Source organism: Triticum aestivum, chromosome 2A, assembly GCF_018294505.1.
Source record: "Triticum aestivum cultivar Chinese Spring chromosome 2A, IWGSC CS RefSeq v2.1, whole genome shotgun sequence".
Classification (NCBI taxonomy): domain Eukaryota; kingdom Viridiplantae; phylum Streptophyta; class Magnoliopsida; order Poales; family Poaceae; genus Triticum; species Triticum aestivum.
The window spans coordinates 79,473,113-79,499,779 of record NC_057797.1 but is presented as its reverse complement, the minus strand read 5'-3'; the positions used below and the strand labels follow the sequence as shown (position 1 = coordinate 79,499,779).

At 48.3% G+C, this 26,667-nt stretch overlaps 2 protein-coding genes across 2 annotated transcripts; both read right to left on the bottom strand.

Annotated features, from left to right (window-relative positions):
* Nucleotides 1-872: 872 nt before the first annotated feature.
* On the bottom strand, nt 873-3,261 carry LOC123187621 (L-type lectin-domain containing receptor kinase SIT2-like). The gene has a single exon (XM_044599535.1). The coding sequence runs from the start codon at nt 3,134-3,136 to the stop codon at nt 1,085-1,087; it is 2,052 nt and encodes a 683-aa protein (XP_044455470.1). The 5' UTR covers nt 3,137-3,261; the 3' UTR covers nt 873-1,084.
* A 7,936-nt stretch (nt 3,262-11,197) lies between these two features.
* On the bottom strand, nt 11,198-13,528 carry LOC123187624 (L-type lectin-domain containing receptor kinase SIT2-like). Its single transcript, XM_044599537.1, has one exon. It carries the CDS (start codon nt 13,407-13,409, stop codon nt 12,420-12,422), a length of 990 nt encoding a protein of 329 aa, XP_044455472.1. The 5' UTR covers nt 13,410-13,528; the 3' UTR covers nt 11,198-12,419.
* Between the last annotated feature and the right edge of the window lie 13,139 nt (nt 13,529-26,667).

Below are 26,667 nucleotides of genomic sequence, written 5' to 3'. Positions count from 1 at the left end.
CATGCATTAACATTTTGTTACTTAAATTTACGGTCAAAGTTTGACATAAAATACAAAGAGGGACAATAAATCATGACAGAGGTAGTAAGGGGGAGGGTACCTCATGGACACAGCGACGGCTGATGCTGAAAATGATTTTCAGTGTGCTGAAACATCGAATTCAACGTAATATATCTGCCTCGTACAATTACAAATATGATAGGCCCGCGACACTAATGGCTATCTGCTTCCACAGAGTCCATCGTCTTGAGCTCGTCGTCTATGTATGTCTTCTACCTCAATAGGCTAAAGCGCGTGTCAGGTGAAAGTTGGTCGCTGGGGAAGAATCGGTTACTTAAAGGGTGTGAATAGGTCCCAGTCAACTGAAACTTAACCAAACCGCAACAATTCATGTTATGCACGTACTTTGTGCTAGATTATTAAGTTGCTAATTCTCCTGAAACTCGCTTCGGTCCAAACTGCAACAGTTTAAGGCTACATCGCCATATGCTCGTACAAATTCTCCAGAAACTCGTTTCAGTCCAAACCATAACAAAATTATTGATTGGTTCATAGAGCTTGATGCCTAGGCAGCATAAATTCCCCATAATTTAGGGGGGGATTAAGGGAGGTTTATCAGAGAGATTAGGGGAGACGTAGCCAAATTCCCCGTAATCACAGGTTTTTGTTTGAATTATGTATGCAATGTTGGAGTGGAGAACAGCGGCTGAGGAGGGCAAAAAATTTGGGCATCACTTTTACCACATCTGTTAAAGCAACAACCGTGGCGGTGATGAATTTTCTCTCCCTTCTGCCCTATATTGTTTTTCACGACACCAATTTTTCATCATCTGTTTGAGATGCTCTTGGGATATCGCTAAGCAAATCCTTACTAAGATTACACCTCGCCAGGGACTAGTAGTGGACTCTGGAGTCTCGGCAAATGGCGGTTACCACTATTTCCTTACCAAAAGTGTTACTGATTACTGAAATTCGTGCATGAGATAGAACTAGTTCACTTAGACAAACTCAGATCCAATATGGATTACAAGTTCTTAAAGGAACATTGAGAGAAGAATAAAAAACAGGTGCAAATTAAAAGCATTCACCTTCCCTCTTCAAGAATTGACACCGAAGACTCACCAGATACAACACAAATATTCATATTCGATGAAGGGTACGACATTATGTATGAATCGAACCCTTCATTCTGCATCATTGCTATCCTGTTGTAACTCATGTAGGCGGACATGTCAGGAATTGACTGGTCGCGGTCCAGGTATTGCATGACCTTTCGCATGCTAGGTCTTGCATTGGCCGATGGGTAGGAGCATAACAAACCTAATTTGAGCAGGAGGGTGGCTTCCTCTGGGTTGAAATTCCCCATAAGATGTGGATCGACCACGTCAAGAATTGAGCCGTTGCGGTGATGTTCAAGCACCCAATCGACCAACACTAACTCTGTGATATCCTTGGTACTGTTGATTGGCCTACGCCCACATGCGACCTCAAGGAGAAACACACCAAATGCGAACACATCGGTTAAGGGTGTTGCCTTCCCGGTGCGTATAAGTTCCGGTGCAAGGTACCCCATGGTGCCCACCACATGTGTTGTTTTAGAAACCGTGCCATGGTCGTATAACCTTGCTAGACCAAAATCACCGAGCCGTCCATTCATCTGACTGTCCAAGAGCACATTGCTAGCCTTTATATCCCGATGGATGACAATTTGTTCCCATTCCTCATGAAGATACAACAAGCTTGATGCGACACCTTTGATGATCCGATACCTTTCAGGCCAATGTAGAGCTGGCTTATTTTGAGTATACAAGTACTTGTCAAGACTACCATTTTTCATGTACTCATAAACCAAGAGAAGTTCACCCTTCCGACGGCAGTAGCCTAGTAACCGTGCGAGATTCCGGTGTTGGAGACGGCCAATGCTCACCACCTCTGCAATGAACTCCCTTAGTCCTTGTTTAGAATCATGTGACACCCTCTTCACCGCAACCTCTAAATTGGACACAGAAAGCAATCCTCTGTACACTCTTCCAAATCCTCCTACTCCAAGTAAATTCCTACCCGAAAAGCCCTCAGTGGCATGAAACAAATCCTTGTATGCGAAACGATGTGGGCCGAACTCATCCTCCCAATCTTCTCTCACCTCGGCAAATCGGCGCCGATGCCACAAGAAGAAGAACACGGCAGCTAGCACGGCAATGACAAGCGATACTGCGGCCGGCGGCAACACGGCGTCCAAGATCTTGGACCGAGGCTTGGGACCTAGGCGCGGCAGGGCGGGGAGCTTGAAGAAGTCTAGCGTCGGGGCGGGTCCGTCGAAGCTGAAACTCCATCCAAGGACAGAGTGGTGATTATCACCGGGAGTACCGCTAGAAGCAGAAAAGCCGACGTACATCTCTTCCACCATGACCGTGGAGAGATCAATAGCCTCGGAGAGGAGAGGATTCCTGGGCTTTGGTACCTGCACAGGTGCTAATGTCACGTTGATTCGCCTGGCTTGGGCGTCGTAGTCCACCCACACCTGCATCGGCCTGCGGCTGTTCAGCCTCAAATCTTGGAAGGCGCCGTTCTCGTTGCTGTAGTACCCAGCCGGCTTGGCCTGCCGTGAGACGAGGCTGTTGACGTCGATGCCGACGTGGTTGCTGTCGATGTCGCGGAACGCGACGTCCATGATGGTGTCGAGCTCGACCGCCAGGATGCGGTGGCTCGCCGTGCCGTTTGTCGCGTTGAGGAGGCCCATGTACCGCCCGCCGTTCGTAGCCGAGAGGTTCGAGGTCGGAGCGACGACGAACGCAAGCCCGTAGCTGGTCAGGCCATCGTACCTGGACGAAATGGCAAACACGAAGGTCGCGGAGAAGGACCGCGCCATGGTGGTGCTGTTCGTCGTCGTGGTGGAACTTTCGAGGAACTGGAGTGGCGCGGGGTGGAAGGCATGGCCCGTGTTCGCGGACTCCGTGTCGGTGAGCAGCAGGAGGCCGTTGGGCATGACGGTGGCGAGGCCATCCAGCGTAAGGTTCGCCGTGGCGAAGCCTTGGTAGGCGAACTCGCCGTCTTCCGCCGCGAGGGCCACCTCTCCGTCGAGGCTCAGGCTCAGCAGGAGGAGCAGACCAAGCGCAAGCAGAGACTCAGAAAGCATGGCGCCTTGTCACACTTGCAAGGAGGAGCTAGCAGACCAAGGTTCTTCCTTTGACGTTGTGGATGGGTGATTGGAGCCTTGCAGGCTTGATTTTCCAGCTTTGGGCTGTGGAAACTACACTGAGAAGGACGTGTTTTGACAAAGAATGCCATATTTCTTGAGTATAGTATCTTTCGTAGTGACTCGTTAGCTGGGTAATCAAGCACCGTGCCGCGCGGGACAAGGCAAGGAGCGTTCGTCGTTGCACGTGGAAGGAAGCAGGAAAGGGGAGGGTACCTCCTGTGTACACGGCATACAGCGACGGCTGATACCAGAAATGATTGTCAGTGTGCTGTGTTAGACTTAGAGATATTCACGTCATGTAATCTCAACTACCATCTCTATATTTCCTCTCCCGTTTAATCTCCTATCTCTATCTTGCTGATCCTTGCGATTGGTGGGCTTCTTGTACGCCAAGGCAAAGGCTGTTTCTGCCTACAATCAATATATACCCGTGGCTCCTCTACGGAGGAGTAGGAACGCTTCCATCGATCCAATCTAACATGGTATACAGAGCCACGTCTCTTCCTATCGTCTAGCAAAACCAAAACCCTAAACACCCTTCCATCGCCATGGCCACGAGCTCAAGCACCGTCGGCCTCAACCTAGGAGCTCCACCAACAGAGAAGCTCGCAAGGGGGAACTACCTCCTGTGGAAGGCGCAGGTCATGCCGGCATTGCAAGGCGCGCAAGTGACCGGCCTCCTCGACGACAGCGACGCCGCACCGCCAAAGACCATAGAAGTCACCAAGGCGGATAAAACCACGGCCATTGAGCCCAACCCTCTGTACAGCCCGTGGTTGTCGAAGGATCAGCAGGTTCTGAGCTACCTGTTGAACTCGCTCACCCAGGAAATTCTTGCACAAGTCATCGGTAAGGACAACACCTTTGATCTGTGGACTGCTCTTACCACAATATTCACTGCGCAGTCGCAATCCCGCATAACCAATCTACGGATGGCCATCTCCAACACCAAGAAGGGCAACATGTCGAGCAACACCTTCATCGCCAAGATGAAGAACCTCGGGGACGAGCTAGTTGCGGCTGGGCGTCCGGTGACCGATCCAGAGATGGTGGACTACATATTGGCTGGCCTTGATCGGGACTATGATCCCGTCGTGGCAGCAATCGGCACGATCAAGAACTCCATCAGCGTCGACGACCTCTTCGCGCAGATTTCTGCGTTCGATCAACGCATGGAGATGCTGGGGGACGGACCAGCAGGCTTCCGCTCCTCTGCCAACGCCGTCTACAGGGGGCGCGGGCAGTCCCGTGGCAGGGGAGGCCGTGGTCGAAGCACCAGAGGAGGACGCGGTCGAGGGAACCGCTCTTCTTCCTCTCCTGGTCGCGGTGCTGGTGGCGGCTATCAGCAGCAACGACTTCGTCCCCAACCACAACAACAACAACAGCAAGAAGGAGACTATCCAGAGTGCCAGATCTGCTACAAGTTTCATGCCGGTGGCGCAAGAGCTTGCTGGCATCGCTATGATGATGATCATGAGGAGAAGAAGGCAGCCAACCTCGTCACCAACTACTACTGCATTGACACTAACTGGTATGCCGACTCCGGTGCTACTGAGCACATCACCGGGGAACTTGACAAGCTGACGATGCGGGAAAGGTATCATGGCGGTGATCAGATACACACGGCAAGTGGAACTGGTATGGACATTACTCATGTTGGAAAATCAATTGTTAAAACCCCCGTAAAAGATTTACATCTTAATAATGTCTTACATGTTCCACATGCTTCCAAAAATCTCGTTTTGTTCATCGTTTTGCCCTTGACAACAACGTTCTCATAATATTTTATCCCTACTCTTTTGTGATCAAGGACTTGGCAACGAGGAAGGTCATACTTAGAGGAAAGTGTGAGGGAGGCCTATATCCACTCATATCATCTTCATCTTCATCATGGTCGAATAAACAAGCGTGGAGTGTCATCAAACCCTCCTCGGCAAAGTGGCATAGTCGTCTTGGTCATCCCTCTTCAGTCATAGTTAAGCATGTCCTTAGCAAGAATAATCTTCCCTATGAGTCTAGTGTTGAGTCAATTTGTGATGCTTGCCAGCAAGCTAAGAGTCATCAGCTACCTTATCCTATATCTACAAGTGTATCCACTGCTCCATTGCAGTTAGTTTTTTCAGATGTATGGGGACCAGCTCCCACATCAGTTGGCAGATTTTCCTATTATGTTAGTTTCATTGATGATTATAGCAAGTTCACTTGGATCTATTTGCTAAAGAAACGATCTGATGTTTTCCAAGTGTTTCTCAATTTCCAAAACCTTGTTGAACGCCAACTAGACTCAAAGATTCTTGCTATGCAAACCGACTGGGGTGGTGAGTATGAAAAACTAAATTCTTTCTTTCAAAAGATTGGAATTTCTCACCATGTTTCTTGCCCCCATGCTCACCAACAGAACGGGTCGGCTGAACGCAAACACCGCCATGTTGTTGAGGTAGGACTAGCACTACTAGCCAATGCTTCCATGCCCCTCAAATTCTGGGATGAAGCCTTTCTCACTGCCACATATCTCATAAATATTCGACCGAGCAAAGCCATCAAATTTGAGAGTCCCATCACACGTCTTTTTGGTGTCAAACCAGACTTCAAATCTCTTCGAGTATTTGGTTGTGCATGTTGGCCAAATCTAAGACCATACAATACACGCAAACTTGCGTTTCATTCCAAAAAATGTGTGTTTTTGGGATATAGCCCCATGCACAAGGGAGTAAAGTGTCTAGATGTTCCCACAGACCGAGTTTATATATCTCGCGATGTTGTGTTTGATGAATCCGTTTTTCCGTTTGAATCTCTCCATCCCAATGCCGGCGCTCTACTTCGTCAAGAGATTCTTCTTCTTCCAACCACACTTCGAGATTTTGATCACGGGGGAAACAATTGCACTAACCAACATGATGATAATACTCCTACTGGAACTAGCCCTTGTCTTCCGTGTGTGCAGGCCTCTGAAGAAAATGGAGTTCAAAACGGTCAAAATGATCAAAATCTTGTCCAAAACAATGCTATATTTCATGTGCAAGAAGAGGACGAAGCTGGCGCGGCGAACGAGGACGATCTGGCGGCGCCTGCCACCCCTGTGTGCCAATCCTCCTCGGGTCGGGCGCGGATATTCGCCCCGGATCGCGAGCCAGCCAGTTTGCATGGCCAGGCGCGGGCGACGTAATCCGCGGCCGCCACGCCTCCACGCGGGGAATCCTCCTCGAACGGCTTGCGCATGCAGCCAACCGCGAGGCGCGACCCGCACACGCGCCCGACAGGCTCATCTGGCACAGGATCTTCTGCGGCAAATGACGGTGCGGTGCCGAATGAGCTAACCACACCCGTGGCCACTGGATCCGGTGTGGCATCTCCCGATTCCTCTCCAGGATCTTCTGCGACCAGCAATGCCGTGCGCCAGCGTGTACAGCAGCCTCCACCAACCACATCAAGAATTACAACTCGGCTACAAAAAGGTATTAAAAATCCAAAAATAAGAACTGATGGCACTATTCTGTATGGCATGTTGTGCATTTCAGGCGAGCCAACAAAATTGGATGACGCACTTGGAGATCAGAAGTGGAAAAACGCTATGGATGAGGAATATACAACCTTAATGAGAAACAAAACATGGCACTTGGTGCCAAACCAGAAAGGTAAAAACATTATTGACTGTAAATGGGTCTATAGGATCAAGAAAAAGGCCGATGGCTCCATTGACAGGTATAAAGCACGTCTTGTTGCTAAAGGTTTTAAGCAGCGTTATGGTATTGATTATGAGAATACATTTAGCCCTGTGGTAAAAGCTGCAACCATCAGACTTGTGCTAGCTATTGCTGTGTCTAGGGGATGGAGCCTAAGGCAGCTAGACGTAGATAACGCGTTTTTGCATGGTGTTCTGGAAGAGGAGGTCTACATGAGGCAACCACCAGGTTATGAAAACAAACAAAAACCTCATTATGTATGCAAACTTGACAAAGCTCTTTATGGTTTGAAACAAGCACCTAGAGCATGGTACTCCAGGTTAAGTATGCAGTTAAAACGTCTTGGCTTTATTGCATCAAAAGCTGACACATCTCTCTTCATATACAATAAGGCAAACACTGTTATCTTTGTGCTCATATATGTTGACGATATTATAGTTGCAAGCTCCTCTCAGAATGCTACAGATGCCCTTTTGCATGATCTAAGCTCAGAGTTTGCTTTAAAGGATCTTGGTGATTTGAGCTTCTTTTTAGGCATTGAAGTTAAAAAGGTTCAGGATGGTATAGTATTGAAACAAGAAAAATATGCCACTGAACTCTTGGCTCGGATGGGAATGAAGGATTTCAAGGCATCACCCACACCATTATCTTCATCAGAACAATTGTCAGCATACGAAGGGGAGCTACTTAAGGAGGAAGAAAGCACCAAATACAGAAGTGCTATTGGAGCCTTGCAATACTTAACCTTGACACGACCAGATATTTCTTTTGCTGTTAACAAAGTATGTCAATACCTACATGCTCCCACTTCTGCTCATTGGACAACTGTTAAGAGGATCATTCTGTATGTCAAACACACTGTAGGTTTGGGACTTCATTTTAGACGGTCCAACTCTACACTTGTTAGTGCTTTCTTTGATGCAGACTGGACAGGTTGCAGCGATGATAGAAAATCAACAGGTGGTTTTGCTGTTTTCTTCGATTCTAATCTTATTTCTTGGAGTGCCAGGAAACAAGCAACAGTCTCAAGGTCAAGTACTGAGGCCGAGTACAAATCATTGGCGAATGCTACTGCTGAAATTATTTGGCTTGAATCTTTGCTTGAAGAATTGGGTGTGAAGCAACATCGTATTTCATGCCTATGGTGTGATAATTTGGGTGCCACTTATTTAAGTGCTAATCCTGTCTTTCATGCCAGAACCAAGCATATTGAGATAGACTTTCACTTTGTATGAGAAAGGGTTGCAGAAAAGAAGCTGGAGATCTGCTTCATTCCTTCCAGAGATCAAGTGGCCGACAGATTCACCAAAGCTCTGCCGTACAAGCCATTTGAAGCATTCAAGAACAATCTTAATTTAGGATAGGTAGTTCAGATTAAGGGAGGGTGTTAGACTTAGAGATATTCACGTCATGTAATCTCAACTACCATCTCTATATTTCCTCTCCTGTTTAATCTCCTATCTCTATCTCGCTGATCCTTGCGATCAGTGGGCTTCTTGTATGCCAAGGCAGAGGCTGTTTCTGCCTACAATCAATATATACCCGCGGCTCCTCTACGGAGGAGTAGGAACGCTTCCATCGATCCAATCTAACATGCGGAAACGTTGAATTCAACGTGATACGTCTGCCTCGTACGTACTAGTACGAATGATAGGCCCGCTACAGTTAATGGCTATCTGCACCCATAGAGTCCACGGCCTCGACCTCTCGTCTATGTATGTCTTGATTCCCATGGAGTACTCTTCTTTCTTTCCTTCACGAGCATTTAACCATTTCATGAACGTATATTACTCTCGTTAACCAGCAAGATCTATATGGCCCGTGGGCCCATAAGTCAGTGAGGATTGTCCTTTTCCCAGTGCGCCAAACGAGCAATTAACAGAAATCAACTGGGATAGACCGGGATTAGACAGTGCAAGGTGCCAGTTTTAGGGATTTTGAGGTCGAGGTTTGGTTCAGAATTAGAGCATGAATTCCAGGTTTATTTTAGACTTTTCCCTTTTTCTTTTGACGCGGTAGCGGGGTGGTTGCAGGTTGGGTTTTCTCTTTGATGGTGGAAAGGAGACGCCAGGTAGAAAACTACAGGGAGAAGGACGCGTGTCGTGTGCTGCAATTGGAGCATTGCGGTGAGTGGTACTGCTTTCTTTTGTAGTGTGACTGGGTAAGCACCGTGTCGTGCGCGGCAAGAGCGTCTGTCATTGTGTGTGAAGGAAGCACGAAAATATGGACTTGGAACGATCTGGTCGGATTCGACGTAGTCAGATCCGAGTCGAGATAAGGTCCAAGTCGGACAGACCCAACTATGAGACGCAACGACATGTCATCTGTGAGTCTCTAGTACAACATATGTTCTATGTCCTAAGACCTGAGCTGACGCATGTACTCGGGATGGTGACAGATTTGCTTTGGGCCGACCAAATGCTACTCCGTGACTAGGTAGTTACAAAGGTAGGTTTCAGACTTGTCCAGACCAATGCTGCGAGACATGGTCGAGCAAGATGGGATTTGCCTCTCCGACCAGGAGAGATATACTCTGGGCCCCTCGTGTGATCCGACCAGGATAAGCATGGCCATGCGACAAGGATTATGAGATAATCCGGTTTGTGGTCGGTATCACTGGAACGAGAAAGAGGCCGGGCTAGCACAAGGATGACAGACTCGCCTTGAGCTCGACAACATATATCGTGTGGCAAAAGGAATGGAAGTGTAATGTACAAGTTCGCTAACCAGCTTCATAGTCTGCTTGGTGTTCGACATGCCTTGCTAGAGGCCGCTATCAACCGTGCAGTTTGGAGTTGATCTGAACTGCGACCAAGCCGACTTGAACCTAAGGGATCGCGCGCTTAAGGGAAGGAACCTACGAGGTCGGATCCGAGGACACTGGTCGGATGTGATCCGAACTGTATTCGGATTATGGCCGAGTAGACTTATAAGTTTTAGGGTCCGTGCGAGGCCCAAGTGTTGAGCCCGCGACGGACGCCTATATATATATAGTGGAGGTGCCGCACACTCACGCAGCTGATCGCTTCGGCGCTGTCACTAGGGTTTGCATGTGTTGCGAATAGACACCTCCACTCACCGCCGGTTGTGTGATCGGACCTAGCAGTCCGCCGCACGACGTTCCTCCTGCACGCACGGATACCGTTAGAGGCGGTGCACTTGCGCCGCTCCGGCGAACCTGTACGTGGGAACTGACCACCGGTTGTACGAGGGAGATCGGATGAGGTGGAGACGATCCACGCAGACGCGCTGCCCCAACTCTTCTTCCGCTGCACGACACTGCGCGTCTAGTGGTAACGAACTGTGATCCATCTCCCGTAGCATGTTCTTGGTTGTTCTGCGCGTAGGAAATTTTAATTTGCAGTCGATGCACCCTACCGTAGATCCCAACAATTTTGGGACAGCTGGTGCATAGTACAGCAATGGTCGGAAATTTGAGGTTCAAATTCCTTAGGGCTATCATGTTCCTCACTTGTAGGCAATCCGCACTGGCGAATTCCTAATTCCTCAGTCAGAACAAATTCCTCAGAGACCAGAAGATCTTCGTCTCTGTCACTGAAGAAATTGACTGAACTGTATGAGATTTCCAATGGCTTCACTCAAAAAGATTGGCAGGTGTAGGATTTTGAGATGAGCATCACTTGAAAACTTTTCCTTAGTTTTACCTCGACCCCTTTTAATAGTACTGTGTTTCCTATGACTCAAGAAAGAGAAAAACAAAATTACGAAAACAAAAGTCTTCAAGCTTCATATTCCTCGCATGAATATCAAGTCTTCAGGATCACACCAATTTCTTCACTTTCGAAGTCTTCAGAAAGCCAAAGTCTTCAGTTGAAGACATTCATTTTTAGGGGTCGACTTTCTCTGTAAATTTTAAAACTCCTCATAGATTTATAGACCTGTGTACACTCAAAAACGCATTAGTCCCTTAACCTATAAGTCTTCAATACACCAAAATTACTAAGAGGCACTAGATGCACTTACATATACACACGCTTCATACATGGTTTATGCTACACCGAATGAAGTATCAACCGTTGTTCAAGGAGATGTGTATGCGGCTGGAGCGGGTGGCCAAGGAGATTTTCACCCAACATGGGTGGCTGCATAATTTCCGGATTAATCCACCACCCCCTTAGACATAGCCATAGTGTTGGTCTTTTACGGCTTTACTAGTGTAAATATGTTTTTTTTTCTTGTATTAGACTGCCTGTGATTGGTTGTGTGCATCCTAACTATGCAGAGGTCCGGTGTTACTCTGCTATATTTTGAGTTAATAAAAGTGTCCAAAGAAAAGTAAAAGACCTCCCCTGGCATACTCGGGTCACATGATGTGCAAAGGGAGATTCAAGTCATAGGTGATTACAAGCGCTTATAGAAATATCAAGAGGAGAATAAATAAGAATGGTAAATTACAAGCCTTCATCTTCCCCACACAAAAAAGAAAAGAAAAATACAAGCCTTCATCTTCCTTCTTGTAGAACCGTCACCGAAGACTTGCCAGATACAGTGCTATTCGACGGAGTGCACGACATTATGTAGGAATCGAACCCTTCATTCTGCATCATTGCTATCATGCTATAACTCACATATGTTGGAGGCATGTCAGGAATTGACTCTCCACGGTCCAGGTATTGCATGACCTTTTGCATGCTAGGCCTTGCACTGGGTGATGGGTATGAGCATAATAAACCTAGTTTGAGCACGAGAGTGACTTCCTCTATGTTGAAATTCCCCATGAGTCGAGGATCTACTGTGTCGAGAATTGAGACATTGCCGTGGTGTTCAAGCACCCAATCCACCAACACTATCTCTGTGTTGTTCTTGCTGCTACCAATTGGCCTACACCCACAGGCGACCTCTAGGAGAAACACGCCAAATGCAAACACATCTGTTAAGGGCGTTGCCTTTCCGGTGCGTATAATTTCTGGTGCAAGATATCCCATGGTGCCCACCACATGTGTTGTTTTAGCAACTGTGCCATGGTCATATAACCTTGCTAGACCAAAATCACCAAGTCGTCCATTCATTTGTCTGTCCAGGAGCACATTGCTTGCTTTTATATCTCGATGTATGACGATTTTCTCCCATTCCTCATGAAGATACAACAAGCTTGATGCAACACCTTTGATGATCTGATACCTCTCGGCCCAATGTAGAGTTGGCTTGTTTTCGTTGTACAAGTACTTGTCAAGACTGCCATTTTCCATGTAGTCATATACCAAGAGAAGTTCACCCTTTCGCCGACAATAGCCTAGCAACTGCGCAAGATTTCGGTGGCGGAGACGGCCAATGCTCACCACCTCCGCAATGAACTCCCTTACTCCTTGTTTCGAATCATGTGACACTCTCTTCACGGCAACCTCTAAATTGGACACAGAAAGAACTCCCCTATACACTCTTCCGAATCCTCCTACGCCAAGCAAATTCCTATCAGAGAACCCCTCCGTGGCGTGAAATAAATCCTTGTATGTGAACCGATATGGGCCGAACTCTTCCTCCCAATACTCTCGCACCTCAGTGAATCGACGCCTATGTCACAAGAAGAAGAAGACGGCAGCTAGCACTACAATCACAAGGGATGTGGTGACTAGTGGCAGCACGGCATCCAATATCTTGGGCCGAGGCTTGGGTCCCAGGCGTGGCAAGGAGGGAAGCTTGGAGAAGTCTAGCGGCGGGGCAGGTCCGTCCAAGCTGAAGCTCCATCCAAGGACATAGTGGTGCGTGCCTATACTGAGACCTGCAGAAGCCGAGAAGCCGACGTACATCTTGTCCGTCGTGACCGCGGAGAGATCGATGACCTCGGAGAGCAGAGGATTTCTAGGCTTTCGTACCTGGATGGGTGCTAATGTCACGTTTAATCGCCTGGCCTGGGCGTTGTAGTCCACCCACACCTGCATCGGTTGGCGGCTGTTTAGCCTCAGGTCTTGAAAGACGCCGTTCTCGTCGCTGTAGTACCCAGCCGGCTTGGCTTGCCGTGAGATGAGGCTGTTGACGTTGATGCCGACGTGGTTGCTGTTGATGTCGCGAAACGCAGCGTCCATGATGGTGTCGAGCTCGACCGCCAAGATCCGGTCGCTCGCCGTGCCGTTTGTCGCGTTGAGGAGGCCCAGGTACCGCCCGCCGTTTGCTGCTGAGAGGTTCGAGGTCGGCGCGACCACGAACGCAAGCCCATAGCTGGTCAGGCCATCGTACCTGGACGAAATGGCAAACACGAAGGTCGCGGAGAAGGACCGCGCCATGGCGGTGCTGTTCGTCGTCGTCGTCGTCGTCGACGACGTGGTGGAACTTTTGAGGAAGCGGAGTGGTGCAGGGTGGAAGGCATGGCCTGTTGTCTTGTACTCCGTGACCGGATCGGTGAGCAACAGGAGGCCGTTGGGCATGACGGTGGCGAGGCCATCCAGCGTGAGGTTCGCGGTGACGAAACCTTGGTAGGCGAACTGGCCGTCTTCCGCCGCCAGGGCCACCTCTCCGTCGAGGCTCAACAGCAGGAGCAGACCCAGGGCTAGCACAGACCGAGAATGCATTGCTCCTTGCCACACTTGCAAGGAGCGGACCAAGGTTTTTCTTTTGACGCTGTAGAGGGGTAGTTGCAGGTTGGGTTTTCTCTTTGATGGTGAATAGGCCGGGTAGAAAACTACAGGGAGAAGGACGTGTGTCGTGTGCTGCAATTGGAGCCTTGCGGTGAGGGGTACTGCTTTCTTTCGTAGTGTGACTGGGTAAGCACCGTGTCGCGCGCGGCAAGAGCGTATGTCGTTGCGCGTGGAAGGAAGCACGAAAATAATGAGGTCTCTCTTTCACCTTTCCAAAGAATCTATGGACTCCTTCCTCCTGGCAGTCTGACAGCTAATATTTACGGAAATGTTAACGCCCATACGTGTGGGCGTTGACCATCTCGACCACACGCATCCATCATCGTCCAGTACTATATGCACGAATCTTGACACAATCTGGCTGATTTTCTGTGCCACGTAGGACAAGGCGTGTGTGTGGTGCGTGACATAGTTCGTCCACACATCCGTTTTACCACATGGAGGGACCGGTGTGTGGGCGTTTAGCAGTTCACCCACACACCAGTTTTCAGTCACACACAAAAGCTAGTGTGTGGGCATTTGCCATCTCGCCCACACGTCCGTCTCCTCTCCCATACGTAAGCTGCTAGTTGCCATGTGTTTCTATAGCGCACATGGCAACTGCTTCTAGTGTGCTTTATAAGTAGGTGGCAACTTTCTTTTTTTACCCGAGTTGCCATGTGTTTTTGCAGGATACACAGCAACTGCCTAATGTGCACGTAAGCAGATGGCGACTGTCTTTTTACCGAGTTGCCATGTGTTTTTGCATGGTACATGGCAACTGCCCCAACGTGCACGTACATAACAACTGTCCTAAAGTGCACGTAAGCAGATGGCAACTCTTCCTTTTTACATGGCAACTGCCCTAGCATGCTTGTGAGCACATGACAACTCTCTCAACTGCCTAGTGTTAGTATGTGGCAACTTCTAAAGTTATAAAATCATGACAACTACATTAGATCAGACCATACATGACAACTGCAGTTGAGCAACCATGGCAACTGCAGTTGTCCGACATGGCAACCATAGTTCAGCGACATGTCAACTGCAGATAAACGAACATGGACGAGGGTCTGGACCATGGCAACTGCGGGCGCGCGGTGGGCGTCACGCGTCGCGTGTGGAACTAGAAGGGTACGAGGCCTAACATACGGGCGTGTGGGCATTATCAACTTCGCCCACACGCACGCGTGTGAGAGGGTTCAGGAGGAAAAAAAGATGTGTGTGGGCATTAGTTGTTTTGCTCACACGTAGGTGTGTGGGCTGGTTGTTGTTCATGCCACAAGAGGCGTGTGGCACAACTACCCGATACACCACACGTGTGGCAGTTATCGGGATCCAATATTTACTTCTCCCTTGAAATAGACTTTCGACGGACGCCGCTGTTCTATTCCCGAGCTCATGTGAGTCCGGGTGAACAGTAAAATTAAAAAAAAATCAAATAATTCTAATTTTTTATGTGAAACGTTGAGAAAATGTGTGTTTGCTTGCAAAATTTCATCACCATATGACATTCATGAAAACCGTGGCAAAAGAATTCGATGCTCCAAAATGTTTTCAAACGCATTTTGGAGCATCAATTTTTTGCCACATTTTTCAAGAATGTCATTTCATGATGAAATTTTGCAAGCTATGAAAACATTGTTTCATACAAAAAAAATCAGATTTTTTTATTTTATTGTTCACCCGAGCTCACATGAGCTCGGGCTTAGAACGACACTACCTATTTTATCCTTACTTCTATATACTTACTTCATCAACTATGTAATTGCCTGTGCGTTGTGACGAGGATAATACATATTTTAATGGTTCAGCACTAATCAGGTTTAACTAGATCGTTGATGGCGCGCGTTGCCGCGCCTGTCTATTTTGGCTCTTATAATTGTTTGATATATGAAATATTTCTTATACATGTTTTCAGTGTTTTGAGCTCTTGTAATTTTTAGGCATATGAAGTGTGTTGGCTCCATATACATTTGTTTCAAGTTCTTTGAACTATTGCGCTTTCTTGCAGCTTTTGCTTGTCCACTCCATTTTCCAAAAAATGGCATGCAACTGAAGAGAGGAATCTGATTGGTTTCCAATGTACTGTGTTCAGCTATTTCTTCATAGGTCTACTCTGTCGCAAAAGATCACATCATGACATTCCAAAAAATAGCAATATTCAGAAAAAAAAAAACACCAAGGATGTTTGACGAATGGGTAGAACTGATATATGTACTCATATAAATGTTTTTCTTAATTTTCTCAATATTATAGTTCAACAGAAGAGAATACACCAAAACTGTAAACAACAAAACATACAATTAGAGATCCGATTAAACCACAAATATTTACGAAGCCAAAAATCTGAGAATATACAAATTCAGAAAATATCATTTCTTCCAAGATTCATATGAGGTTGCACTTGGGTATGCAAAGTTCCCTAAACTGTTGTTTCCAAAGCAATATTCAACTATCAGTTGGCTTTAGCTCAAACGATACAGAGAAGAAAAAAAATACTTAACACCTTTTCATCTCTTGGAACAATCAATATCAATACTTCCAGATCCATGAAGCTGCAAATGCAACAGAGAAAAATTGAAAGACTAAATCTAAAAAGAAAGAGGATATCATCGAAGAAAGAATCAAGGCAAGGCAATACAAGTTCCATGGGAGGTCAGAATATTAAAATACAGAGGATAGATCATCAAGGAAGGAATCAAAGGTGAAGGCAATACAAGTTCCATGAGAGGTCACAATATTACAATACAACCACACTTACAATGAACTTTGTGCTAGAACTGATATTCACAATGTTGAAAGGGCAGAAATAAAATTACGTCATGACAACATACTGCTTTTAGGTCTGTGATTCCTGCAGCACATGGGCCGGTTTCTGCATTTTCATTAGCTTTGCTCTTCTCCTTTCACAAAAAGTAACAACTATTCACCAAGTAATACTACTACAAAGAAGCCAAATTGTAAAATAGAGGTCTTATAATCATCATCCGATGACTTCTGAGCAGATTAAAATGGCACGGATAAAACGACAACTATACCAAAAATTCAACATGCAGCAGCTGCGCACACCATCTCTTCATCGGCTGATCCTCGCCCTGAAACCTTGTAAACCTGCGACCGACAAGATGAACGGGATAAAGGGCGAATTACAAAAGGCATCAGGGGTCAGAGATAAAGGAAGGTGAAGAGCTAGCATTAAGGTTTACCTGTCGACTTAGACCAACCACTAATACTGCCGCTGCCGCATCGTCTTGCGCCGGTGAGCCACGTACGCCGCCCCTTCCTTATCCTCCGCATCGTCAAGCCGCTGATTCTGCTGCCTCATCCTCCTCATCAGTTGTCGTGCTTTCACCATGGCTGTATTGAGCTGTGGCGCCTGAATCACACAGGAACAACAGAAATTAGCACATACGCAGTCCATGAAAGCAGGAAAGATGCAAAGAGCAGAGAATAAATAGCATGAAGTAGATGCGCCGAGGAGGTGAACCAGTCAGTTTATGTACGCCATCACCCTCCATGAATGCGCGCTTAGAAACTGAAGGGAGCAGTTTCCGGTAGATGAAGCGTCGACCATTATCGCCAGCACACCTACCTTCGTCGTAGGCGGATCGACCGGCTTCCCATTCACCCGCATCCCGCGCTTAGAGCATCTCCATCAGCCGCTGAATGCACCATACGCTAAAAATCTACTTTGCCACGCGTTCATCGTCTGGTTTGGCGCGGCGGGTAGCGCTGGCTCCAGCAGCCGCGCTAAAATGCAGCGCGCGGGCGCAGCTCCAGCAGCGCGTAAAAATGCAGCGCGCGCAACTCTTCCACGAACAACATATGCATTCCAAAATAGAAGAAAAAGATCAAACACAAACAAAATAAATAGTTCAATTTTGTTACTACAATTCAAACAAAAAGTTTATCGTTCAATACAACAAATAGTGCAATAAACACAACAAATAGTTCAACAATACAATATCGAACGCACAAATCATGATGCTCTTTGTCGTCCATTTCATGCCCACCACTCCTCAATGAGATTCTTCTGAAAATCATCATGCGCTGCGGGATGTCGAATGACATTATAAGAGGCAACAAAACGGGCTACCTTTTCAGCCCTCCGTCGCACTCGCACGGGATGTCCCAAGAGCTCATACTGAGAGTAGTCTACATCTTGGCCACGCTCATTCTCGATGATCATGTTATGCATGATCATACAAGCGTGCATGATCAGACCCGAGCCCATGGGAGTGCAACCTGTGCGCCCGCACAGGGCCCATAATTTTGAGGGGCCCTAGATTTTTTTGCATGCAGTATAGCTACTAGGCTCAGCCCAATTGGTTGAAACGCTCCTTCATAGATGGGCCTCTGCTCTCTGGGCCGCTGTGCGCCTGGCGCACTAAAGCAGGCGGCCGATCCAGTACATCGTGCGTCTCCTCGCCTCCAATCCTCCAGCGATCGAGACAAGCAAGGAGCGACTCGTCTCTTCGTTTCTTCCTCCGGCGGCTATCGATGTAGATTAGGTCAGGATTCTTCTGTCCAGCGAAGGATCGAGACGAGGGAGCACGACTGGTCCAGGAAGGCAGGACCCGCCAGCGAGGGACCGAGACGATGGATTCTTCTCAACTTTTGTCCGCCGGCAGGTAAAGTTTATTCATGTTCAACCATCTCCAATTTCTTAAGCATCGTCGTTAGAAGATAACCGGCAATCCTGTGAGGATTTAACTGTGCATTCTGATTTCCACCTACTACCTATTTTACTCAAATCTAGCTTTTTCTTTTTTCCATCTATTAGGCATTGGTATTGCAAGATCCAGGTTAAGTCTTCACTTATAAAACTTGAATAAGATTACCAAAAGTGTAATAAGAAACAATTTTTTTTGAGGGTTTAACTTAGAAAACATGTATTTGAGAAGATTGATTATGAGGATATTATTGAAGATTTTATTACAAAGAACACTGAAACACTGGTGTTGTTTAAGTGAAGTCTATACAACCAAGAATTGGTGCGTCAGATTCTATGATCTTTATATTATTATTATTATAGTTCTACTTGTGTAGTTTTTAAGCAAAAAAGGGCCTGCTTTAGAGTTTCGCACAAGGCCTCCGATTTTGCCGGCTTGGCCCTGTGCATGATGTACCAACGCATTTTTTGATCCCAAATTCTAGTCGGTCCTCTCACAATAGCAAATTGGGCTTGCAAAATCCCAAAAGCTCTCTCCATATCTTTTCTAGCCGCCACCTGAGTATTGTGGAAATCAAGATTTTTCTTACCTTCCGGCTTTTGCAACGGCTTCACAAAGGTTTGCCACTTTGGATAGATGCCATCCGCTAGATAATAACCATAGTTGTATGTACGACCATTTGCTACAAACTGCACCGGTGGCAAATCACCATTTGCAATCTTATTCATCAGTGGTGACCGGTTGACAACATTGATGTCATTCAAAGATCCAGGCATTCCAAAGAATGCATGCCAAATCCAAGTCTCTTGATCGGCCACCGCTTCAAGGATTATAGTGAAACCCCTTTTTTGGCCGTGGAATTGCCCATGCCATGCCTTTGGACAATTTTTCCAACTCCAATGCATGCAATCTATTGATCCAAGCATACCAGGAAAGCCGCGAGCTTTGTTCATCTCCAATAGCCTTGCGGCGTCTTCAGCATTGGGAGATCTCAAATACTCCTAGCCAAACACTTGCACAATTCCGACTGCGAAGCGCTTGACACACATGATGGCTTGGCTCTCACCCATAGCCAAGTGATCATCAACTAAATCAGCCGGGATACCGTATGCCAACATACGCAAAGCGGCTGTCACCTTCTGAAAGGTGCTATGCCCGAGCTCTCCGGCGGCATTCCTCCTTTGTTGAAAAAAATCGGTCATGGTTCGCTAGTTTCTCTGCAATGCGCCTGAACAACTCAGGGCTCATCCTAAAACGGCGACGAAAATTCGACTCAGGGTATGTGGGATTCTCGGCAAAATAATGCCTGATCAATCTATTGTGGGCATCGATCCTATCCCTCCAAATTTTGTGCCGACCCATAACCGAACCATCGTGCTTCGGTTTTTTATTGATGTGCATAGCTAGGATCATTGCAAGATCCTCCTCCTCTTCCATATCAAATTCTTCTTCGGAAGAATCATACGACGAACTCATCTACAGTGTTCAATACTATGCTATAAAAACTACAATCAACACGCACCAAATTCATGACGTTTGAGCAATACATACCTTGCAGGCGTTTTGTCGAACACCTTGCGGGCGCCGAGCGGTAGCGAGCGCCCGGGCACTGTTCGTCGAAGGACGGATACGCGCGAGGGGCGGCGGTGACTAGAGGGGGGCGGAGGAATCCACCGCGGCGCGGGGATAGGCCGGGGAAGCGCTGGAACGGTCGCCGAGTGGCGCTGGCGGCGGCGGTGCCGCGACTGGAGGGGGTGGTGAGTTGCGAGCGAGCGCACGGGACAGGGCGCAGCAAATAAGCGGCGCGTGATGGAGTTTCAGCCCGCGCGCTGGACTAGATATGCCGCACACGCGGTTTTTGCACGCCCGCTGGAGCCACTATACCGGTTGCACGCGCGCTAAAATGGGCAATTTTGCGGCGCGACACTTGTTTGGCACGGCTGTTGGAGATGCTCTTAGGCGGCCCTCGAGCAGCTCGTGTCGGCTGGATCCCCTGAACCGCCGGTTCCCTCGCGCGCTTCGCATCGGCTCCCTCGAGCACTGGCTCCCCTCACATGGCTCGAGTCCGCTGGATCCCCTTGACCGCCGGTTCTCTCGCATGCTGCGTGCGTGGCGTCACTGGATGGATGCAGATAATATATGGGCCAGTGAAGCACCTATCGCTGTGTAGCTTCGTGAGTTTAGACATGGGCCAACGAAGCCCACTCAATGACAGGCCTGCAAAAAAGTCCCCAGAATAGCGGGCCCATTAGGACAGGTAGCCCAGTCGCGGTAAATTCATGCTGAAACAAATATCTGACGGCCAGAAATGATTCAAACACGAATTCCGATGGCCAAAATCGCTGAGTGGGTGAGAGAACTCGGATTAGGCTCGGTTATACTGTCCTAAATATGTTCTTTTAAAATTCTCCTGCACAACACACGATATTCTTCCTCGTTCCCGACCTCCTTGGCATAACTGCAACATCCGCCATCTCCCATGCGATGGCACCGGGTTACATGCTCTCAATGCGCGTGCCCCTCCCCTGGATCCATATCGAGCAAGGGGGGTCGGAGGTTGTCCGTGTGATGCGGGAGACATCTTGATAAGAATGTAAGTATGACATATATACTTTTGTTGACAGGGGAGGCCTCCCGCTGTCGGTGGCCCCTGGCCCTCCTCTTCATCCTTTCCCCTCGCCGTCACCCAGGAGCGTCGACGGGTGAAGCCTGCCTGGAGTGGGCGGTGGCGGGGTGCTTTCTTCCTCCCGCACAGTGGGATCGACGCGGGGCGATCTGTCCGGGCTAGGGCACGATGCTATGCAGGGCGCAGCGACGCCGGGGCGGCGGCAGTGCTGGCTGTCGTGGCGACCGTGTATGGCTGCACGAGGGTGGAGGCTGCGCGACTCTGCTCCTGGCGGTTCCGTCTTGTGGCGGGATGTGTGGCGTGTCGGGTGTTGGCGATGGCAGAGAACTGGCCCAGATCCACTGCCTGATGGCACCTGGCGGCGTGGGCTACGTACATCACAGACCGGCGACTGGTACTGTTCTCTTGGTGGTGGTGGCCTATGGTGATGGTGGTTGGGGGCTATGCTCTAACCATGGTAACGACACAACGGCGGTCCTTGGAGTTTCGGCGGTTGCATACGTGTCCTCGGCGAGGCACCGTGCGGTTCCAGTTAGTTACTGGGTCGGGATAGGGCGACCACTGAGGAAAATCACGTCGACTTCGGTCTTGACGGACGGCGGCGGCTAATAACCCACAAGTATACAGGATCACAACAATTTTCGAGGGTAGAGTATTCAACCCAAATTTATTGATTCGACACAAGGGGAGCCAAAGAATATTCTCAAGTATTAGCAGCTGAGTTGTCAATTCAACCACACATGGAAACTTAATATCTACAGCAAAGTATTTAGTAGCAAAGTAATATGATAGTAGTGGTAACTGTGGCAAAAGTAACGGTAGCAGTTTTGGTTTTATAGTGATTGTAACAGTAGCAACGGAAAAGTAAATAAGCGAAGAACAATATATGAAAAGCTCGTAGGCAATGGATCAATGATGGATAATTATGTCGGATGCAATTCCTCATGCAATAGTTACAACATGGGGTGACACAGAACTAGCTCCAGTTCATCAATGTAATGTAGGCATGTATTCCGAATATAGTCATATGTGCTTATGGAAAAGAACTTGCATGACAACTTTTGTCCTACCCTCCCGTGGCAGCAGGGTCCTATTGGAAACTAAGGGATATTAAGGCCTCCTTTTAATAGAGTACCGGACCAAAGCATTAACACTTAGTGAATACATGAACTCCTCAAACTACGGTCATCACCGGTAAGTATCCCGATTATTGTCACTTCGGGGTTAATGGATCATAACACATAATAGGTGACTATAGACTTGCAAGATAGGATAAAAAACTCTCATATACTCATGAAAACATAATAGGTTCAGATCTGAAATCACGGCACTCGGGCCCTACTGACAAGCATTAAGCATAGCAAAGTCATAGCAACATTAATCTCAGAACATAATGGATACTAGGTTTCGGTGTCAAAACCGTCGGATCTCGGGTAGGGGGTCCCGAACTGTGCGTCTAAGGTGGATGGTAACAGGAGGCGGGGGACACGATGTTTACCCAGGTTCAGGCCCTCTTGATGGAGGTAATACCCTACGTCCTGCTTGATTGATCTTGATGATATGAGTATTACAAGAGTTGATCTACCACGAGATCGTAGAGGCTAAACCCTAGAAGTTAGCCTATTGTATGATTGTTGTTGTCCTACGGACTAAACCCTCCGGTTTATATAAACACCGGAGGGGGCTAGGGTTACACAGAGTCGGTTACAAGGGAGGAGATCTACATATCCGTAGTGCCAAGCTTGCCTTCCACACCAAGGAGAGTCCCATCCGAACACGGGATGAAGTCTTCAATCTTGTATCTTCATAGTCCAACAGTCCGGCCAAAGGGTATAGTCCGGCTGTCCGGAGACCCCCTAATCCAAGACTCCCTCAGTAGCCCCCGAACCAGGCTTCAATGACAATGAGTCCGGCACGCAGATTGTCTTCGACATTGCAAGGCGGGTTCCTCTCCAAATTCTGAATATCTGCTGAGTAGTGTCCGGCTCACCCTAAATGTTGCACTCCTTGGCTTCCGCACCCAATAAGGGCTATCTTCCACGTGTCGAGCGAATGCGAGGAGCCAGGGCATTTTTACATTTGCCACCCTAGCCATGTAAGTAAGGTGTCTATTAAAGAGACGGGGATTCTTAGATCCAGACCACACCATCCTCCCTCGGCGAGCATCCATCGGAGCGCGCTCGGAAAAATCCATTCCAACATGACCGGCCATCGCAACTCCTCCTCTCGCTCCCGTAGCCCTAAGCCCGGTGATTGGGAGAAGTGTTCCGTCCCGCACAGCCAATTAGTAGGGTTACAGACCCAGGGATTTCTCCCTCCAGCGTATATGGTCCTCGTTCGAGCCGGGCTCGCCATCTATAATGGCGGGGAGCAAGCGAAAGCTTCCCCAATCCCTCCAAGGGGGAGCGGGTATGCCTCGTCCCTTATTTACTAAGGGGACTTGGATTTCCAATCCATCCGTTCCTCCGCGGGCTCCTGGAGTTTTATGGCCTCCAGTTGCATAATTTCACCCCTGCTTTCATATTACATATCGCTGGTTATGTTGCCTTTTGTGAGCTGTTTCTGGGCTGCGAAGCTCATTTCGAGCTGTGGAAGAGGCTATTCTGCCTTGTGCCCCGCACACATGAGGGGTCAATATATCAAGTGGGCGGAGCCGAAATATTGCGCATCGCCGGGACCGAATACCTGTCCGGTACCCCGAAGAAGACGTCCGAAGACTGGCCTTCGGAGTGATTTTATATGGAGGATGTCCTCCTTCCAGACCCTATTCGGATGGGTCTTCCCGAGTTCGACAATGCCCCTTTGAAGAAATGCCGAAGCTGGCGCCCACGGAGCCCTCAGGAGGAAGATAACGGAGAAGTCCTTTACCTGATGGGCCGGATAAAAGTGCTGGCTCAATCAGGACTGACAATAATTGAAGTTATGTCCATATGTATAATGCAGGGGGTGCAACCACTTCAATATCGAGGGCACCCCATGTGGCGTTTTAACGGAGAAGATGACGCCACCCGCTACGGGCGTAAGGGACCGGACTCAGTTGCTGCTCTAGCAAAAAATTTGTCCGATCTGTTCAAGGGAGAGGAAGAGGAGTTCATCCGTATTAAGCCACGAGATGGATTCTCCATGTACAACCCTCCAAGCCGGGTGAGCTGTCACTTTTTACTCCCAACCTTCCCGCATTCTTCATCATAAATATTCACCTTGCCGTTTCATGGCAGGAACTACGAAAGGCTGTAGGGGAGGTCAATAGCCCACCTCCACAATCGTAGGACCCTGACCGGGCCCTCAATTCCGGACTCGAAGTGGATCCGGGCATATTTGTGGAGCTGATCGACAGGACATTCTATCAATTGAGCTGCGATGATGCCATGGTGGCCATCATAGCCGACTATGCTGGGCTACTCCCTGCATCGCATGTAAGAAAAACTGGAGCCCCAACTTCCGAGAAGGATCCCCTTTAATGCACTTCACCTACCATACATATATGGTGTTTTACAGGGAAGGCCCTCAGGACGCCATGCCGAACCCGCAGTGACTCGCCAACAAGGGACACCTAAGCCGGGTAGGCCAAAAAGGAAGGCGGTCAGGACTGAGACGCCGGCGCAGAGGTATGATAAAGAACCTCGCTCCGTGGTTGTCGTCTTTAAAATATAATGACGTCCATGTTCCCCAGTAGGAAAAACGCTCACCGGACTATATCCGGAGAGGTTGCCGATCACGCCTCCACCAGTCGGGCTCCAGGGCCGAACATAGAGGCAGAAGCTAACACGGGGCGAACGCCAGATGCTCCTCCTACAAAGGATGCGGATAGATTATCCGCTACAAATTCCGAAGTGGAGAGCGCCATGAATCACAGGCGTCGCTAGGCCGTACGTCATGACGCTTGTTTCTCCCAAGAGGCGTTCGATGCCTTCAACTCAGGAGACGTGTACATCCGTGCTGCTCAAAACGGTCTTGCCAGAGCCACGGACTAGTATGTAAAGGATATACGGGTAAGAAAATCTGACGATTATATATATCAGTAGCCCCCGAGACTTGAAACAGTTGACACAACTGATTTAAGGATCATTATTTGTGCAGGTTCTTACAGAGAAGAATACCCAATTGTCTCAAGAGCTGGAAGAGTGCAAAGCCCAGCTACAGACCGTGGTTGCCACGTTGAAGTAGTCCGAGAAGGCCCCCTTTGGTAACACTTGTTTCCATTGCAAAGAATGACAGGTACCAGATAGTATGCGGCAGGCATGCAAATCTAACAATAGATGTTGCAGATGACTCCGGAGTGAACCCAGAGGCCGTGCCAGAGAATGCGCAACGTGCTAATCGACAGCTAAATGCTGGCGAGCACATGCTTACGCGGGTCAGGCAGGAGAAAAATAATCTCCAGGACGCCAATATCCGGCTGGGCGTGGAACTGAAAGATGTCCGAGCCCAACTTGCGGACTCTGTGAAGGAGAATAAGCGGCTTCGACGCGTCATTTTCAGTAAGTGCTTGAACGAACTTTTGAAAGAGTTCGGCGAAGAAGTCGGCTAACAGAGTTACGTCTGTAGGTATGCTGACGGGTCTTCCCGCGGAGGAGATGCCCGGGTTTGCGGGTGATCTTCTACCAGAGCTCTCACAACCGCACGAACAAGTTTGGCAGGTGATGCAGGGTATTGCCCAAGCCTTGTGGCCATCCTCCTCCCCACCAGGAGGCATGGGGGAGCTTATAGAGAAGCTCAAGGGAGCGTGGCGGCGCTTCTGATTATGGAAGATATCAGCCTGCCGACAAGGTGCAAGGGAAGCCTGGGCCATGGTGAAGACGCGATATACCAAGGCTAACCCAAACCACATGGCCGAGGTCGGACCTATGGGGCCTGATGGGAAAGAGATCCCCGTCAGTTTGGTGTATGACCAAGTAGAATTAGCCGCAAAGTATTCCCAACAGGATTGTAGGCTAGACAGCCTGTTGGATGGTATAGAAGAAGAATTTGGTCAGTCTTAGTGACTGTGTACTTTAAGTGACATGTATAATGTCCCTAGCCGGATTGTAAATCATTTGTCATGGCGGACTTTTTCGCTTCGACCTCTGGACCCGATAGTCTGGAGTGTATCCAAATACCCACTCGGTTATGTAAAAACCGGGGCATGCGTGGAAACCAGGCGTAGGGGTCACAAGTGCTTGAACAGACTAGTACCCAACTAGCTATGTTATATTACATGGATAGTAAGAAACATCTTCCAGGGAGAATAGTTCCGTTAAGGGTTCCTTTCCCTGGGTACGCATGCCCTAATGTGCATGTCCAAACCGCAAAAAGAGATGCAGGCTATAACATCTGGGGGCATGTATCAAAATAAGTAAAAGTCATCTTTTATTCACCGATCGAATATTCCCTTAAGAACGCTAGCTTTCGGCTTCACCCAGTCTGAGGTACACATCTGGTTGACCCGGCAGTAACAATCGCAGAGGTGCTCCCCTTATGCCCTAGCCGAATTAACGGGGAACGTAGGGCATAAATACAAGAGCCAGGCAACCCAGCTTGGCCAAAACTTAAGTCATATCGATGCATATAATGGCGAAAAAGGTACATGTGGAAGAATGATACATGTGTGGGGGCATAAAGCCCAGAAAAATAGTTATATTAAGCTTCTGTATAAGAAGCCCCCAGGTATAACGAGCGCGGTTAGCGCGTCAAGATTGTGTAACCAAGACACAAGTTAGCCTTTTAAGGCCTTGAGGAGAAGAAAAAAAGAAGAGAGAAAGAGAGAAAAGACAGATAATTGATATGCAAAAAATTGACGGAGGTAAGGAGACGAACATAGAGTCCGACCCTAGGCGTAGAATCTTCGGAGTCTGGCTGTGTTCCATGGGTTTGGCTCGAGTCGATTGTCCGATGCATCCTGTAGACGGTATGCCCCACCGGTCAGAACCTG

Coding starts and splice junctions, on each gene's coding strand:
- LOC123187624 (XM_044599537.1), bottom strand. CDS start 13,409: ATGCATTCTCGGTCTGTGCTAGCCCTGGGTCTGCTCCTGCTGTTGAGC.
- LOC123187621 (XM_044599535.1), bottom strand. CDS start 3,136: ATGCTTTCTGAGTCTCTGCTTGCGCTTGGTCTGCTCCTCCTGCTGAGC.